Source organism: Xenopus laevis, chromosome 1L (genome assembly GCF_017654675.1).
Source record: "Xenopus laevis strain J_2021 chromosome 1L, Xenopus_laevis_v10.1, whole genome shotgun sequence".
NCBI lineage: Eukaryota > Metazoa > Chordata > Amphibia > Anura > Pipidae > Xenopus > Xenopus laevis.
In genome coordinates this window covers 120,138,246-120,153,862 of record NC_054371.1, presented here as the reverse complement: position 1 = coordinate 120,153,862, position 15,617 = coordinate 120,138,246, and the positions used below count along the sequence as shown (strand labels likewise).

The 15,617-nt window shown below is 33.8% G+C and overlaps 1 protein-coding gene across 4 annotated transcripts in view; it reads right to left on the bottom strand.

The window, feature by feature from the left end:
* The window catches only part of cplx1.L (complexin 1 L homeolog), a 129,313-nt gene that overhangs the window by 40,024 nt on the left and 73,672 nt on the right, over window positions 1-15,617 (bottom strand). For all 4 annotated transcript variants that reach the window (XM_041581670.1, XM_018248055.2, XM_041581673.1 and 1 more), the window contains 1 exon segment: window positions 2,463-2,641. In XM_041581670.1, coding sequence (XP_041437604.1) covers window positions 2,463-2,641 — 179 coding nt within the window.

Here is a 15,617-nt window from a genome sequence, read left to right as displayed (position 1 = left end):
TTAGTGCTGGTGGGCACCTGACAGCAAAGCCAGCTACGATACTTTGCTCATATTGACTTCTAGTTAACTTTGAGACACTAAAGGGGTCCTGTGACATATGTATGACCTAGATGGTGATCAACTGAGTGTTAATACAGTGTTTCAGATCAATATTTATTCTTATGTTGAAATACCACCTCAAAAAGTATTTGCCTGATCCATTGCCATGAAAAATGGGATAACTCCCCTTTCTATTGCATGGTGAACGAACACATGACTGAAATTGCTCTCATAGGCTTCAGATGATTATTTTTATTTTGGTTAAGTAAATGATATAGCTATTCTGTTGGAAGGTGCTTTCCACATACTGGCCTGAAAGTGGATACAATATAAAAGGGTTAAAGGGGCACACCCACATTATAAATGGGCTACTGTATTGTTCTGGGATTAATATACTACACAGTAAATGTATTAAGTCTGTCAAAGGCAGTAATGAAGAAATGTATTAACTATTATAAATATTCATGGGCTATAATAATGAATGATTCATTAATGCTGGATCAAGTCAAATGTGTTTTAATTAACTGCAAAAGAAAGCAGTACATTGTATTTTAGAAAATTAAATACGAGTAAAATCCATTTTTGTGTGATACCTTTTTTTATTTAAAATGGAAGCTGTAATGAATATCCAAGCAGACTATTCTCCAGTCATAAAAGTAGAAACATTAGGAAAGGAATTATTTTAGAATTTCCTGCTAAACATATGAATTTATGCCCTTAAAGGAGAACTAAAGCCTAACTAATTAAGTAGGCTACGAAAGTTGTACATTATGTTTTGGATTTCAATACCAACCCAAGGCAGCCACAGCCCTTTAGCAGTAAAGATCTGTTCCCCCAAATATGCCCCAGTAGCTCCCCATCTTCTTTTCTGCTGATTCACTGCACATGCTCTGTGCTGCTGTCACTTACTGAGCTTAGGGACCAACTCACAATATACAGTACAAATAGAATATAACTATAAAGCTGATAAGAAATTAATACAGATAATTACTACATGGCAGCACAGAAAGCAGTGCAATTAGCATCAGAATTTAATAATCAGCCCTGCACCATCAGCTTATTTTACAGATCAACCTCATTTTCTGTGGCAACCCCTAAGCTTAGCTTCTCAACAGCTGCTCAGAGCCCACTGAGCATGTGAGTGTCGCAGACACTTTCCAAGTCCTGGATCATTTTTAGCCATATTCATTTTCAGGGTTTAGTTCTCCTTTAAGTAGCCCCCCAACAAAAGTCCAAAGACCATTTGTTACTGGATGTTTACCCTGTTTGCATATTATGAATTTCCTCATTCTGCAGTAAGGGCTGATTGTTTAAGACAATACTTCACCTTACCTTACTTTATGGGAAAATAATCCTTATTCCTTATTATATGCAACCACAATGGGACACAGTGCTGCCATGCAAAAAGCCACCAGCAAGTGACCTATTACTTTTAGGAGCTGCATTTCCTACTTTTAACAGGAAGTTTCCCTCCTTTCACATCGCACTCTACACTATTGGTATAACATAGTTTGTAGCTTTCAGTTTCATGGCATAAACGGTAATTTGTGAGTTGAATTATTTTTTGAGAAAACCAAACAGAGGTATCGTAGTTCAATTTCAGTTGTCTTTGACAAGGAGCTTTAATCATTTCTCTGTTTCCAAGTTGCATCTACAGTATTGGGCAGCATAAGTGCTAATCAATCTCCATTGAGTAGAAAAAAGAGAAATGTAAATAAGCCAAGATCAATGTGGCCCAGTAAGCCAGTAAGTGTTCTTTTTCTTGGTTAATGTCAAAGAAAATGCATTTTTAAAAGAAAGCAAAATCAATCATGTCTTAAGTTATAAGAGCTTTTTTTTACTAACAATGGACAAATCAGCATTAAGCCAGTAACCTATAGCAACCAATGAATCCTTTGCTTTATTCAGTCTGCTGCAGGTTGAACAAAGAAAGCAACATTTTTATTGATTGTCATAGATTATTGCCCAGGTGCAAATGTCAGTCATTTTTGATATATCTGATGGAATGTAATGGCAGCATAAAGTCAATTCGACTGATGCCTGTTTCTTTCACATTCCAGTTTTATAAACAATCACAATAAACCACAATGTTCTGCTGTGCATTTTATAACTAGAGTCCGAGATATACAGCCATAATTAGCTGCATAAATAAATTCAGCTGCATTCATACATTCAATGAAAGTTCATATTATACTCTGAAAAAAAGAAAAATAATTTGGAATTTGGAAAGCTATAAACCCCATACATATTCCATGAAATGTACTAAACTAGTGTAATTGAATTTGATGTGTACACAAATGTACACAATTGTATGACTGTATTTTTCACATAAATCCCCTATGAACTTCTCATATTTATTACTATGTAGTCTATGTATGTTTATTATTTATTATGTTTTTATATTTAACAAAATACCTCCTTACCTTATCCCGAATGCCTTGTCTCATTGTTTCTCTTTCAGCCTCTATCTTTGCATATTTTGCTTTCCTTTCTTCTTCCTCCTGACGGAGGGCCTCTTGTGCTTCCTCCATTTTCTTTTGGGCATCTGGATCCTTTTCTTCTTCTTCACCGCCAAGCATCTTCCCCATATCTTTTGTAGCCCCTAAAAAATATCAGGTTTGTTCAGTGCTCAGCTCTGTGTCTGCCATTGATGATTTTTATGGTTACCGACATCTATTTTTTTTTTTTTTTATCTTTCACATTCACATTTTTTCTTTCTCATTTTTTTTCATTTATAACTTATTGGTGCATCTTTTTCTTCACAAGGATCTTCACTAATGACAGCAAGATCTATTTCTTTTCTTCAAACTCATGGTATAAGCTACTATATTAGTCTGCATATATTCTTACTTATGTAGACTTATATATGCCTGTGGAGTGCTCTATTTAAAGGGCTAGCCCCAGGTCTCTGTGCTCTGGTTTTAGAGGTAAAAATCAAAAAGCAGCTAATTACAGTCTTTGCTTGTACTTTGCACACTGCATTCTGTTGTATAAATGACCCCTAGTACATAAGCAATATATTTTAACAGACATGAAATGGAGAGAATTTGTTCTGGTATCTGTCAAATTCTTTGTTTCCCTTTTTATTTCTTTCATGTGTTTGGAATAATTCTCATGTAATTCTACATCTGGCCATCAATTGTGAAATTATAAGCTTCAGTAAAGAATCTTAACTTAAAGTATTTTTGATTGCTTCTATTCACATGACACCTGTACAGAGATTAAGAGCATTTACTTGAAAACCCCAGGCCAGACACATCCGTGTTGTTCAGGTTTGCAAAATTTTATTGTACGCATCAATTTTTTTATTTTATTGGGTAACTCTATAGTAAGGAAACAGAGTGACAAACAAATCTTCCCATCCAATTGACTCTTAGGGGCATATTTATTATGCCGTGCAAAACAAAATTTGTTGAAAAAAAAAAACGGTGTAAAAAGCTGTTTGAAGTATAGCATGGTATGTGTCATTTTATGCCATGTGAATGGCAGCTTTTTTACATTGCTTCCAGCAGAAGTCACTCTGAAAAAACACAAATATTTTAAGATGTTTTTTACACCGCATAATAAATACACCCCTCCATGTACATTTTGAAAGAAACTTATTTCTAAACTGGAATACATTACTGCCAATTTATTATTCTTTATTCTTTCCAATGATGCATCTGTTTTTGTAAATTATCTGTAGAAGATGGTAAATTAGTGCATTAAATAAATCTCATGAACTATCAATAGAATAGCAAGAATATAAGAGGCAAGCTTACAGAGCTTACTTTTTATTGGTTTTGAAGAGAATATTTGGATGTCTATTATTTTGTGTTTATGCATATTGAATTTTGTTCTTAAAAGTTAGCATTTTATCAACAGGGTCAACATTTTCCTCATCAATAAAGTCAGCATTCTATATTTTTATAGACATAGAAAAAAAAAATTGATCAATGCACATTCCCTGGTCCCCTGTCATATCAGTAATCTATGCAGATGCATGTATTTACAAAGACAGGGGTTTTTTAGTTACAAAATTATGATCATAAGATTGATAAGCCACCATACCACGTCAAGGTAAAACCCATATGGCGGTCCCTAACTATTTATCTCTGGTCATAATTTCAAATGCTTAAGCCTCCCGGCATAAGAGCATTACCTGAAATAAAAGGTCTCCCGACCTGGGCATTGGTTTTCATCATAGGGCTTAGTCCTCCCCCGCCATTAGCTTTCAAAGGGGAGAGATAACCTAGACCCCAGCATTGGTTTCATGAGATTAATCCTCCCCCGCTTGCGGCTTTTAAGAGAGAGAAACTGCCCAAACCAACACCCATTTCCAAAGGCATTGTTCCGCGAATTTTTGCGGCCGTTTCGCGAATTTATTCGCTGGCGGTGAATCGTGCAAATTCGCCGCAAATTCGCGCCTGGCGAATAAATTCGCCCATCACTACTGACAACTATACCTGTACAAATAATTTTTCAGTGCATACCTAAAGTATAAGAAGAATACATCATAACCCTATAACCAATTTTTTGATTGAGTAAGTCAATTGTAATAGCATTTTCGATGAAGTAGGGTAGACAGAAGACAGATTTCAGGGGTTAAAGCAGGGCATATTCATTTGGAAAGAATAATAAAATATACATTTTCTGCACATGCTATTCTAGTAGCATAAGGTATGAGACAAGCAAAATATTACATTACAGGAGGAATCAAGTTGGTATTTCTCCAGAATAACGGTGATCAGTGCATGCTTTGACAGGAAAACTTAAATTTCATTTGAAATGGACAAATAGAATACATTTTTTTAGACTTTTGATTAAAGAAGAAGAATGAAAAGTAGAAAAGGGAAAAAACAGGATCAAGTAAATGCATAGCACAATGAAAAACTATTTGTAAACAAAATGAAAAGTAAAGTCAAAGTCTACAATAATGCTTTAGAAGATCAGTTGGGAGAATAAAGTAGAAAGTGAGAAGGAATCAGAAATGATGCTTTTCTTCTTACACAAGGTTTGAAATGAGTGGTAAAAATCTGACAAAACTAAAATGAGATAACATTTGCCAAATCATTTTTGGTTATCATGGGTTATTCAGAACAACATACACCACAAATGTTAGAATTTTTGGAGATCTGCTCAAATGTAATTATTTCAATAATTATGATTTTGAATGCAATCTTCTAACAACATTCAAGAGGAAGTGAAAACCTTCAGGGTTCTCTACATTGTGTTGATTGCCATGGTGGAAATTGTTTATATTTTGTTCAACATAGGCTGATAGGAATATGACTGCAGAAGTTTGTTGAGAATAATAAAATCTGGAAAGCAAGGTTCCAGCACAAGTTACAACTGTAACACCTAGCATGACATCAATTCAAGCAATTGTGAACAGAACAGAATATTTTGTTTTCTACTACTAATGGAATGTAGACAAAAGATTCGTTTTCTGGAGCACCTCCAGCATTTCTGTGTATCTTTTTGTGGTAGTGCTACTCTTAGATGTATAACTTGTCAGTATACCAATGAATATAAAATTAGGTGGCCCACCACACATGCTGTGTTTTATTTTGCTGTCCAATGTAATGACCATTTTGGAGAGTGTTCACCTCATGACAAAAGAAGATAGATACCTTCTGAAACACCGTTATCCTTGCCATGGCACATACAGTAAAAAGCTATTAGAGCAGCATTTTGGTGTGTGCTGGGTCCCCTTATTGTGTATTAAATGGAACATTTGAGCAGTTTCACTATGTGATGAGAACCGTAACATGTTTAGGCAGGGTTAGAAAAGGAGAATATGGAAATCTGAAAACTAACCAGCATATAAAGAATACAGAAGCATGAGATGTTCTTTTGGTATTTGTGGAATAAATCACACATTAATGAAGATAGAGAGAAGAAGCTTAAAAGTTAGGAAATACATGTAAAAAAAAGTGGAAGTATGCTGAAAGGGATTCATTGGATGCACTGTGAAAAGGTTAACTGTGCAAATTTGCTTACAAAAATGGTCTCATGTAGCAGTAGGCTATATAGTTGATTGAGATTATAGAGATTTTTTTTCTAAATGCAAGCAAGGGGGTGTTATGCATTTTGAGTATTCCTAAAGAACAATGCAGGTGAAAAGTTAAGGATGAACGTGCTGGCAAAATTTTGTATATTGTTGTGGATTTAGGATAGGAAGGGCCAGTAAGTAGACATTTTGAATTTATCTCAATATTTTCTGCTACAAACTACGATTAAATCCGCTGGGGTTCTTTACGCTTATTTATTATTACATTTTCCAGAAAATTTGCTTTGTGGGGAAAAGTCAGATTTTCATGATATTTTGGATTTTTCATCTGATTTTCACGATTTTTTTGGATTTTTCATCTGATTTTCACCAGTAAACTCCAAAAACTTTGGGGTATTGCTCGAAACCCAGCACATATCAAAAAATCAGTGGGGCTTCCCCCATTGACTTATATGCAACCTCAACAGGTCTGAGATGCTGGATTTTCAGATTCGGACTTTTCCATCCTCGGGGTTTAATAAGTTCTGAAAAATCAGTGATTTTTTAAAAATCCGATTTTATAAAAAAAAAATCACAAATTTTGTGTGATTTTTGCATTTGGAATTTAGTAAATAACCTCTTTAATCTGGGTTGTATTAATGTTAGATGGGTAGGTTTGGCTTTGGCCGATGCAGTGCTTTAACCCTTTTTGTGGGTTTTCTATTATAAGTGCTATTTTGGGTGCCAGTAGAACTGCTGTAGATCCCATTAAAATAAGTGGGAAGTAATCCAGGCCAAGTATATGTAAGCAAAATATTGTATGTGCCATAGTGTTTCTAAAAATGTACTTTGAAAAGGCCTGATATATATATATATATATATATATATATATATATATATATATATATCTATATATATATATATATATATATATATATATATATATATATATATATATATATATATCTATATATATATATATATATATATATATATATGCTCCAATAGACATAATTACTTCTAGTATATGTAGTCATTAGCTTTAAATAACTAGTCCACTGAAGCATATACACAGGAGACAGTATTAGTTGCATTTATATTTTGTTCCAGTGTTGAGAGCTTTTATTTTTTTTTTAACCTTTGTTTGGAACACTTGCATTTGAATCTTAATGGAAATGCACTAATAAAACATGAAGGAACAAAAAGACTAAAGAAGAAAGCATCAAATTGCAGCTTTTAACAGTCGAGCCCATTCAGCAGTATGAATCAAAAAACACTTATCTAGAGACTCAAGCTGTTGTCTACGCAATGATAAGTAACCTTTCGCTCTTTTTAGCTTCCCTACCCTAATATTATGCATTTTAAACAAAGATGTTCTGATAATTTGTATAAGAACATGCTGTTTTTATTAGAACTGCATGTATTCATAGCTATTTAACAATAATGTTAAGACATTTTGGAAAATAAATTACGTTTTCATGTTGATTCCAAGTTTGATATCAATTTCCATGTTTTAATATACATCTAAAAACATTGGGCCACATTTAATTCAGTGAGAAAAATGTATCTCATGGTTTATCACTTGAAAGCTCATGGGTGAGATTCAATTTGAGCAGAAAATACTTTTCTCCTAATCCAGTTTTTTCCATAGATTTCACTTTAGTTTCCACATGATAAAATGTGAGATGTTTTTCTGAATTGAAATGCAAATTTAATCTTGTCCATGAGTTTTCATGTGATAAACATTTTTATCACTGAATTGCCTATTGTGTGAATTATTTATCACTGAAGGCCTATTGTGTGAATAAAAATATGGTATAGGTAATATGACCAATATATGAAATTTACAAAATTGATGTAGAAAACCATTGTCTACATCAAGTTAGTTTTAAGGTGATCTACCCTGTGCTTCCATGTGACCCAGTAGAGAACAGTAAATTCACTCAATTGACACATCATTTTGCATGCTTATCACCCCTAAAATGTTCCCTGTGTAATATGTAAGGGGTTTGGGTTAGTGCTGAGCCCATTTTATAGCACTTTTAAATATAAACATATGCAAACTATACATATTTTATTTAACTTTTTTAGTTATGATTTAATCTGTTGCAATTCGCTTCGCTGAAAAATTCACAAAACATATTGAGGTCATTGGGCTTCTTTTGCTGCAACTTTTTTCTGCTGTGAATTTTTCCATGCAAAATACATTGGAATCTGTGGACGTTTTTTGGGGGATTTTTTTGTGCAAAATGCAATGGGGGTCTATGGGTGTTTTTGCAGCAAAATATTGCAGCAGTTTCACAAAAATATTTGCCGATTCACCGCGAATCTATACCTACCGAAGATATTGTAGGTTTATGAACACAGCTGGGAATGCTCTTTATATCAATTAAGTCAAAACTCAGAAATAGAGATATGAACAAATGGTCAAAATTCTATGTACATCACTGGGCACCACTAAAAACTAAATGCATATTTACAAAATATTGAAGGGTTCCCTGCAGATCAACATTTTACTTCACTTATTTATGCACTGTTAACGGTCAGGAAAGCAATTAACAGAATAAAACATTTATGGGAGACTTACCAAAGTGTGAAGTTAGAGCTCTCGAAAGTAAAATCCTACCACTCTCTATTCATTCCTATAGGAATTTTAGGCGTATTTATCAAATGATAAACTCTTTCACCCACTTAAAAATACCATAGGAATGAATAGAGAGTGGTAGAATTCTAATAAAGGTTGAATTGTAGTGGTATTAGAGAATACGAATACCTCTAAAACTTCTAAAAATGCAAGTTTTTCGGACAATTACTAACAAAAAGTATCAGTGTAGCTCCCATTGACTGATATAGGACCTCAACTGCTTTTTCTTTGCAAAGTTTTGTATTAGAGTTTTTACTCTAGAGTTTTTAGTTTGTTTTTACACTTGATAAATCTCAAATTTTTAGAGATTTAGAGAAATAAAAAAACATGAATTTTTAGAGAAAAAAATAACTAAAAACCTGAATTTTAGTAAATCTGCCCTTTATAGGCTTGATAAAGGGCTGGAATAGTCCGAAACGTTACCGTTGTTGCACAAATAAAAAGTTTTTTCAAACATCGGAGTGCTGCTGCAATTGTTTATCCATCTGCCCCCTATAGTAGATACATTTGTCAGTTCATCAAAATTTGTTTCACTGTTTTGAGCGTTATTTGGGGGATATTTATTAAAACAAAGTCTACCTAACTTCCATCCACAAATGTACCTAATTAATCAAAAAAATCTGATTGAAAAAGTCAGTGCAGCAAAAATTGCAGCAAAATCACGTGTCAAATTAAATAATGCGACTTTTTCAATTTGACACTCAAAAAACTTGACTTTTTGGATTATTAAACGAAAACCAGCCTGAAACCCTGGAAGATCATGAATGCAAGAAACATCTTCTAATCATAAAGGGACATCTACCATTGACTTTTACATGATTAGGTAAATTAGGGTTTAACTGGAGTATTTTCTGATTTGGATTTTTAGCAGCTTTGGAGCATAATAAATCTCGAAAAATTAAGATTTTTTTTCCCTCTAAAAATACAAGTTTTCCCCCTTAAAAAACACAACCAGAAAAAATTGAGGCTTCATAAATAGACCCCTTTGTGTTTATGAGCTTTAGTACTGAGCTCCCATTGAAATGTTAAGCTCCAGGAAATTAGATAGCATTGTGTTAAACTCAATGAAATGTAATAGTGGCTTAGCAATTCATAAAAGCGCTTTTCCACTTCGTAAAACAAATCATTCCAGTCCAAAAAAAGAGCTTGTTAAATCTGATGGGATTAGTGTTTTTTAACCGAGCGGTAGCCATCATATGAAATACAGATTAATAATAAATAGGCCCCTAATATTAAAAAAAAAGAGTTTGACCTAATTAAACAGAAATTCAGCATCCAGTTGCTGACTATGTTTATTAATCAGTGCTGCTGTGGAACAGAGGAAACAGAGATGCGTACGATAAAAAATATCATTTCTGTTCTACTGTGTCATTCTGTCATTTTTATGCTCCTCTTGTTAAAACATACTCTTGTGATTTGTGCTCAGTCATTTTTCAAAGTGAACAGTATGGTGAAGGTGTTTTTAAACGACTTCAATCCCCATGTGTCATTTTACCTGAAGGCAAGACTTTTTGAGATCAGATCCCATAAGAGCCTGAAGAGGCAGAGTAAGATTGTTTAGACACTACAAAATTACTAAAAAAATGTGTTCCATTAGGGAACTATATATATATATATATATATATATATATATATATATATATATATATATATATATATATATATATATATATATATATATATACATACATACACATATATATATAGCAGGTATAGGATCCCTTATCCGGAAACCCGTTATCCAGAAAGCTCCAAATTACGGAAATACCTTCTCCCACAGACTCCATTTTAGATAAAGAATCAAAATTTTTAAAAATGATTGCCTTTTTCTCTATAATAATAAAGCAGTAGCTTGTACTTGATCCAAACTAAGATATGATTAATTTTTATTGGAAGCAATACCAGCCTATTGGGTTATTTAATGTTTACATGATTTTCTAGTAGACTTAAGGCATGAAGATCCAAACTACAGAAAGATCCATTATCCAGAAAACCCCAGGTCCCGAGCATTCTGGATAACGGGTCCCATACCTGTATATACAGTATTATTAACTTTGGCATGTTTCATGGTATTCAGAACATTTTAAGCAAAAATAAATCATTGATCTTACTTCAAAGGGAATTTATAATTGGTATAATTTTATTATTTCATTTGAATCAAAGTCTAGATAAAACATACAGTTTATGTAAAAATGAATAGTGTGTTTAATTATATACTATTATAAATAAGAATAGCCAGTTCTGTGTTAGTTTTTGCTTTAATGGAAGACTTGCCGTTAACAATTAACCTATGTTGTAATTGAAGAAATAAAATTATTTTAGGCATTGCTGTATTTCCGAATTAATTAGGATTGTTTTTGAGCTTGAGAATTTCCATAATAATTCTAATCTATACAGCAGATGCAGTCATTATGTCATGTCCTGCAGAGAATATAATTAGATGCCCATCAGTGTTGTCACCAGCCACAATTTATCACCCTACTATTTTAATAATTTATGCCCTTAAGATCATGCATTATATTTTTCCATTCCATGTAGGTGGTAGCTATCAAAGAACTCAAAATGACATTTTAATCTATTTGTGAAATAAATGTTTGTGATCCTTGCTACTTGACATTATTCTAGAATGTTACAGTATGTAATACAACCTTTTATATTAAACTTAAGAAGTTCAACAACGCATTAATACATTTTGTAATTTAAATGTGTCCTTAATGCAATGGACTATGTTTTGTGTAAGGGGAACATAAACTCTTTTGGGCTGTTTCCCTATCTAGCATAGAAAGGCAATTTGTATTAAATAAAATACAGTAAAAAACCAAGCACCAGCTGCAGTGAAGATAAAACTGGGACAGAAGTTTACCTTTCATAACAAAAAGCAATCTGTTTGAGTATTCTTGATAGCCTACTTTAAATACAATAGGCTAAATGAGGACAGCCTTGAATACTCTAGCAGCGCTTGAACAGTCTTATAAAGGAAAATTGTGAAATCTATCATAGACAGGGACAGGAAGCAGACTAAAAGAATGATTATGCCTATAGTCCAAGAGCTCTAGAAAACATGATCAAGTACATGGTTTCACACACTTTTTATGACTGGTAGTGGAAAGTTTTATTCTTTTTCTAGACTTTCCAAAGCGTAAAACAGCCGTAAAGTCTTAACTACATATTTTTAGATGGCGTAGTTTTACATGAGAGTTTTTCATGTTTTTTTACGCTTTATAAATAGGAAAAATTTTGTGTTTATAAAACCATTCTTCACAAGTTTTTTAAAAAGGTTGAACCACAAGAAAAAATTATGAACGTTAATAAATTGGCCTCTTAGTCTGTATTGACATATGCAATGCAAAATTCATATATTATAATAAACAGTTACCACCCATTCATAACCTTGGTAATGTTTTGGAATGGTAGAAATACACTGGCACACACGGCAATTCAAACAGGGAAATCCCTTGTGTCTTTATTTGCAGAAAAGCCGTGTGTGCCAGTGTATTTCTACCATTTGACCTTGGGGAGGGTGCCGATCCCTCCAGCATTGAGCACCTGGCTATCCTGACTGAAGGCCTGGGTGTGCGAGCCGACATTTCTATCTTGAATGTTTTGGAATGCTCAGATTCCTCCAGAATCTCAAGCCTGGGGTGCAGGCTTTATTTTACACAATATGACATTGCACAGATTAATAAAGAGCCAATGAGGAGATTATATACAGGATATGGCATTAGTTGAGTAACTATATACTTAAGCTGACATGAGGGTGTGTAGGTTAAACTATGCAAGAATTCAAAAGAGCTGTTAATGCAGCAGAGAATTAGCTAAAGCATATTTATTCCACAGAACTTGAAATACTAATAACGACTATAAAGGAAAAAAGAAGAATTTGTGTGCAGTTATGTTTTCTATTTATGTGAAAATAAAATACCTTTAATTTGTCATCAATAAACTACTTATTGCACACACACGCACATATAAATAAATAAATGATTTCTGTGATGCTTGTAATGGAGTAAAAACTTTGTGATATGCTGTGAGCGCTTCCATTTTTTCCTTTTTATAAATATATATTATATATATATAAAAATATATATATATTATAAATATTATATTCTTATTATATTATAGTGTGATGTATAAAATGTTGTTTAAATAAAACTGGTCAAATATTGATCCCTATGCTTAAAATAAACTGGCTGCATATCATGGATTTGTTATAGAAATGCAAATAAAATTTGCCAAAATTACTGTTTACATTTTTATACCCACTGATTTTATGACATTGCAAGGTGGTGGTTGGTCTGTTTTCTAGATGAAAATGTAAATTTAAAGTTTTAATAGACTGTAGGTTCTGTGGCTCAGTTCTTATTTATTAAAGATCTAACTCTGTAGGTCAGTGTGATTTGCTCCATGCCCTAATGTATTTAAAATTCATTTATATAATATAGAAGAAATTAGTCCATGACCTTGGTATTCACCCTTGTATTTTATCCCAGGATACATAATATTCTATTTCTTCCCCATAAATACAGTAAAGTACTGCCATGTTTTTTGATGACCAAGTGTAATGATGGAGCCCAGCTGCTAAAAATATTTTTGTTTAACTTATTGAAACACAGATGCCTCCTAGAACAACAGAGGATGAAGATTTGATAGGGATAGGGGACCTGTAGCCCAGTATTGATTAATTTTTGGACATTTTAAAACAAGTTTGCTCATTCGCACACAAAAACGTGCATCTGCATGCATTTAGAACAAATTAACAAAATGGCTTTTTACATTTTTTTTTCAATTTTCTAGGATACTTTGCAACAAAGACCCTGGGCAGAGCAAATAGCAATCAATAAACCTTTCACTGTTTATATGTCGATATTTTTATGGAGACAAATAGTACTCAATAGTTACATTTCGTTGCACATAGCCTTTCTACAATGCCACGGTATATGCAATGCCATAAATCCAGCATGTTTTACAGTTCAAAAGAATCAATATGGTATATAGGCTTTATGTTAATTAAAACATTTCAGGCTCTCTCTGCTTTTATAATTGCAAAAAAATAATGCCATGGTTAGCATTTGTTTTCCTTCCATCTGTTATTTGACTGAAAAGCAAGGCTTCCCACTGCTTATGTTATAGACTTAATATCTGATTATGCATTCAGGTCTTAAAAATAAATTTGGCAGCACGTCAATCGCCTCTCAGAGTGTAGTAGGAAAGTTTAGCAATGTTTAGCGGTCCAGGGAGGAGTGCTGCAAAGGTGACAGGCCTCCCTGATGCTGATGAAAGAGAATGCTATCTGCAGCAGGGCTGTTCAGTATGAGGCGTGGGAGGAAAACTATTACTAGAAGCAAAATTCTCTTTCCGAAAGGAAAATGGTTGTTAAGGATTACTGCTGAGAAACTTTATATTGCAGTAAAGTGGAACTTAATCTTGTATTGTAGGATCGTCTGCTTTACATTTTCCATTAACTTGCTAGAAACTAAGACTGCTGCCTTTATATATTTCTGTGTTGCTCATTTCTGTTCCATGAATATGATATACTGCAGTTTTATAAAATGCATACATAATGTAAAATATTGCATAGTTTTTTAATTGGTTTCATAGGTTTAAAAACAACTGCCTCTAACTGAATCCATGTGGAAAACTTGACAATAATCCACAAAAACAGTTATCCCCTTTAATAGACAATTTTTGGATTTGACTGTTCCAATTTCTTTGTTGTTATGCTTATCCGATACCATTTCATACAATGTTACTTTAATCTGTAGATTCTATAAACACTTTTGACAAGTCCATTCTCTGTGAGACATCGAAGAAATCGAGCAGAGCTCCTTGCTTTACCGTTTTCTCTGCAATCATATTTTCAGCCTACTAACAACTGTAAGCTGAGAGCTGTCATGTAGGATCCAAATACATATTCATAAAGAACTTATTGATGTTGGGATGAGTTTACAGCTTTAGTTTTCCCATATTATTCCTTCAGCTAAAATGTTCTTTTCTTAGCCAAATGAAACCAAACTAAAAGTAAAATATTGCACACAATGACTTACAGGTGAAAACCTACTAAACCTACTAAATATTGACCATAAATTGATGCATAGAGATAATGTGACCATACATAAAATTATGTTGTTTCATGAGGTGTGCCAAACACTTCAGCTTGTCTGCTTTGGCTACTCAAGTTGGTTCCCTTCTAATCTTATGGGTGAAGGATTAAAACTGACCCTTGAGGGAGATTCATATCCCCAGTCCTAAGCTTTTTCATGTTTTCACCTGTGCAGACCAAGAACTCATCAGATAATGACAGGGAGGGGGCCCATAGATGAACCAGTGGACTGCTGAAACTAGGTCAGCAGCAGCTAAAATATTCTCATATTCAGCTTTATTTTAGTTTTACATCTACATTTTAATGTGTTCACTTTTTATTCACTTATAATACAAGAACATTTGATATAATATACAATATCCTTCTCAGCAGGCCCGGACTGATAATGTATCAGTTCGGGCAAATGCCCGAGGGGCCGCTCTACCCTCCATTCTAGTGGGCTGCCCGCTGCCTAATTAGATGCGGTGCTCGCTGCACTTGTCAGCTAGTAATCACTCACACCAACGTACACGGCACGGTGGGACCAGCTAATTAACTTATCTTTCAGCCCCGCACCACGGACGGTAGGAGCTTTTACTTTCTTCCCCCCCTCCCGTTTGCAGTCCTACCAGTGCCTGTGAACGTTTAGGAACTCCCTGTCATTGCTGATCTATTCATGCTGCTGACTTCTGTTATCATGTGAAAGATAGACGCAAGCAGGCACGCAGCAGAAGTCTGACCCCGTGACCTAGGAGGAAGTGATCAGCGGTGACAGAAGAATTTGAAGCCCCCCACTGACTGAACATCCATGCTGCACTGAAGCTGAGTTATAAATTATTGTAAGAGCCGGCTGTAAACTTTATGTTTATGATGAGGGGGAGTTT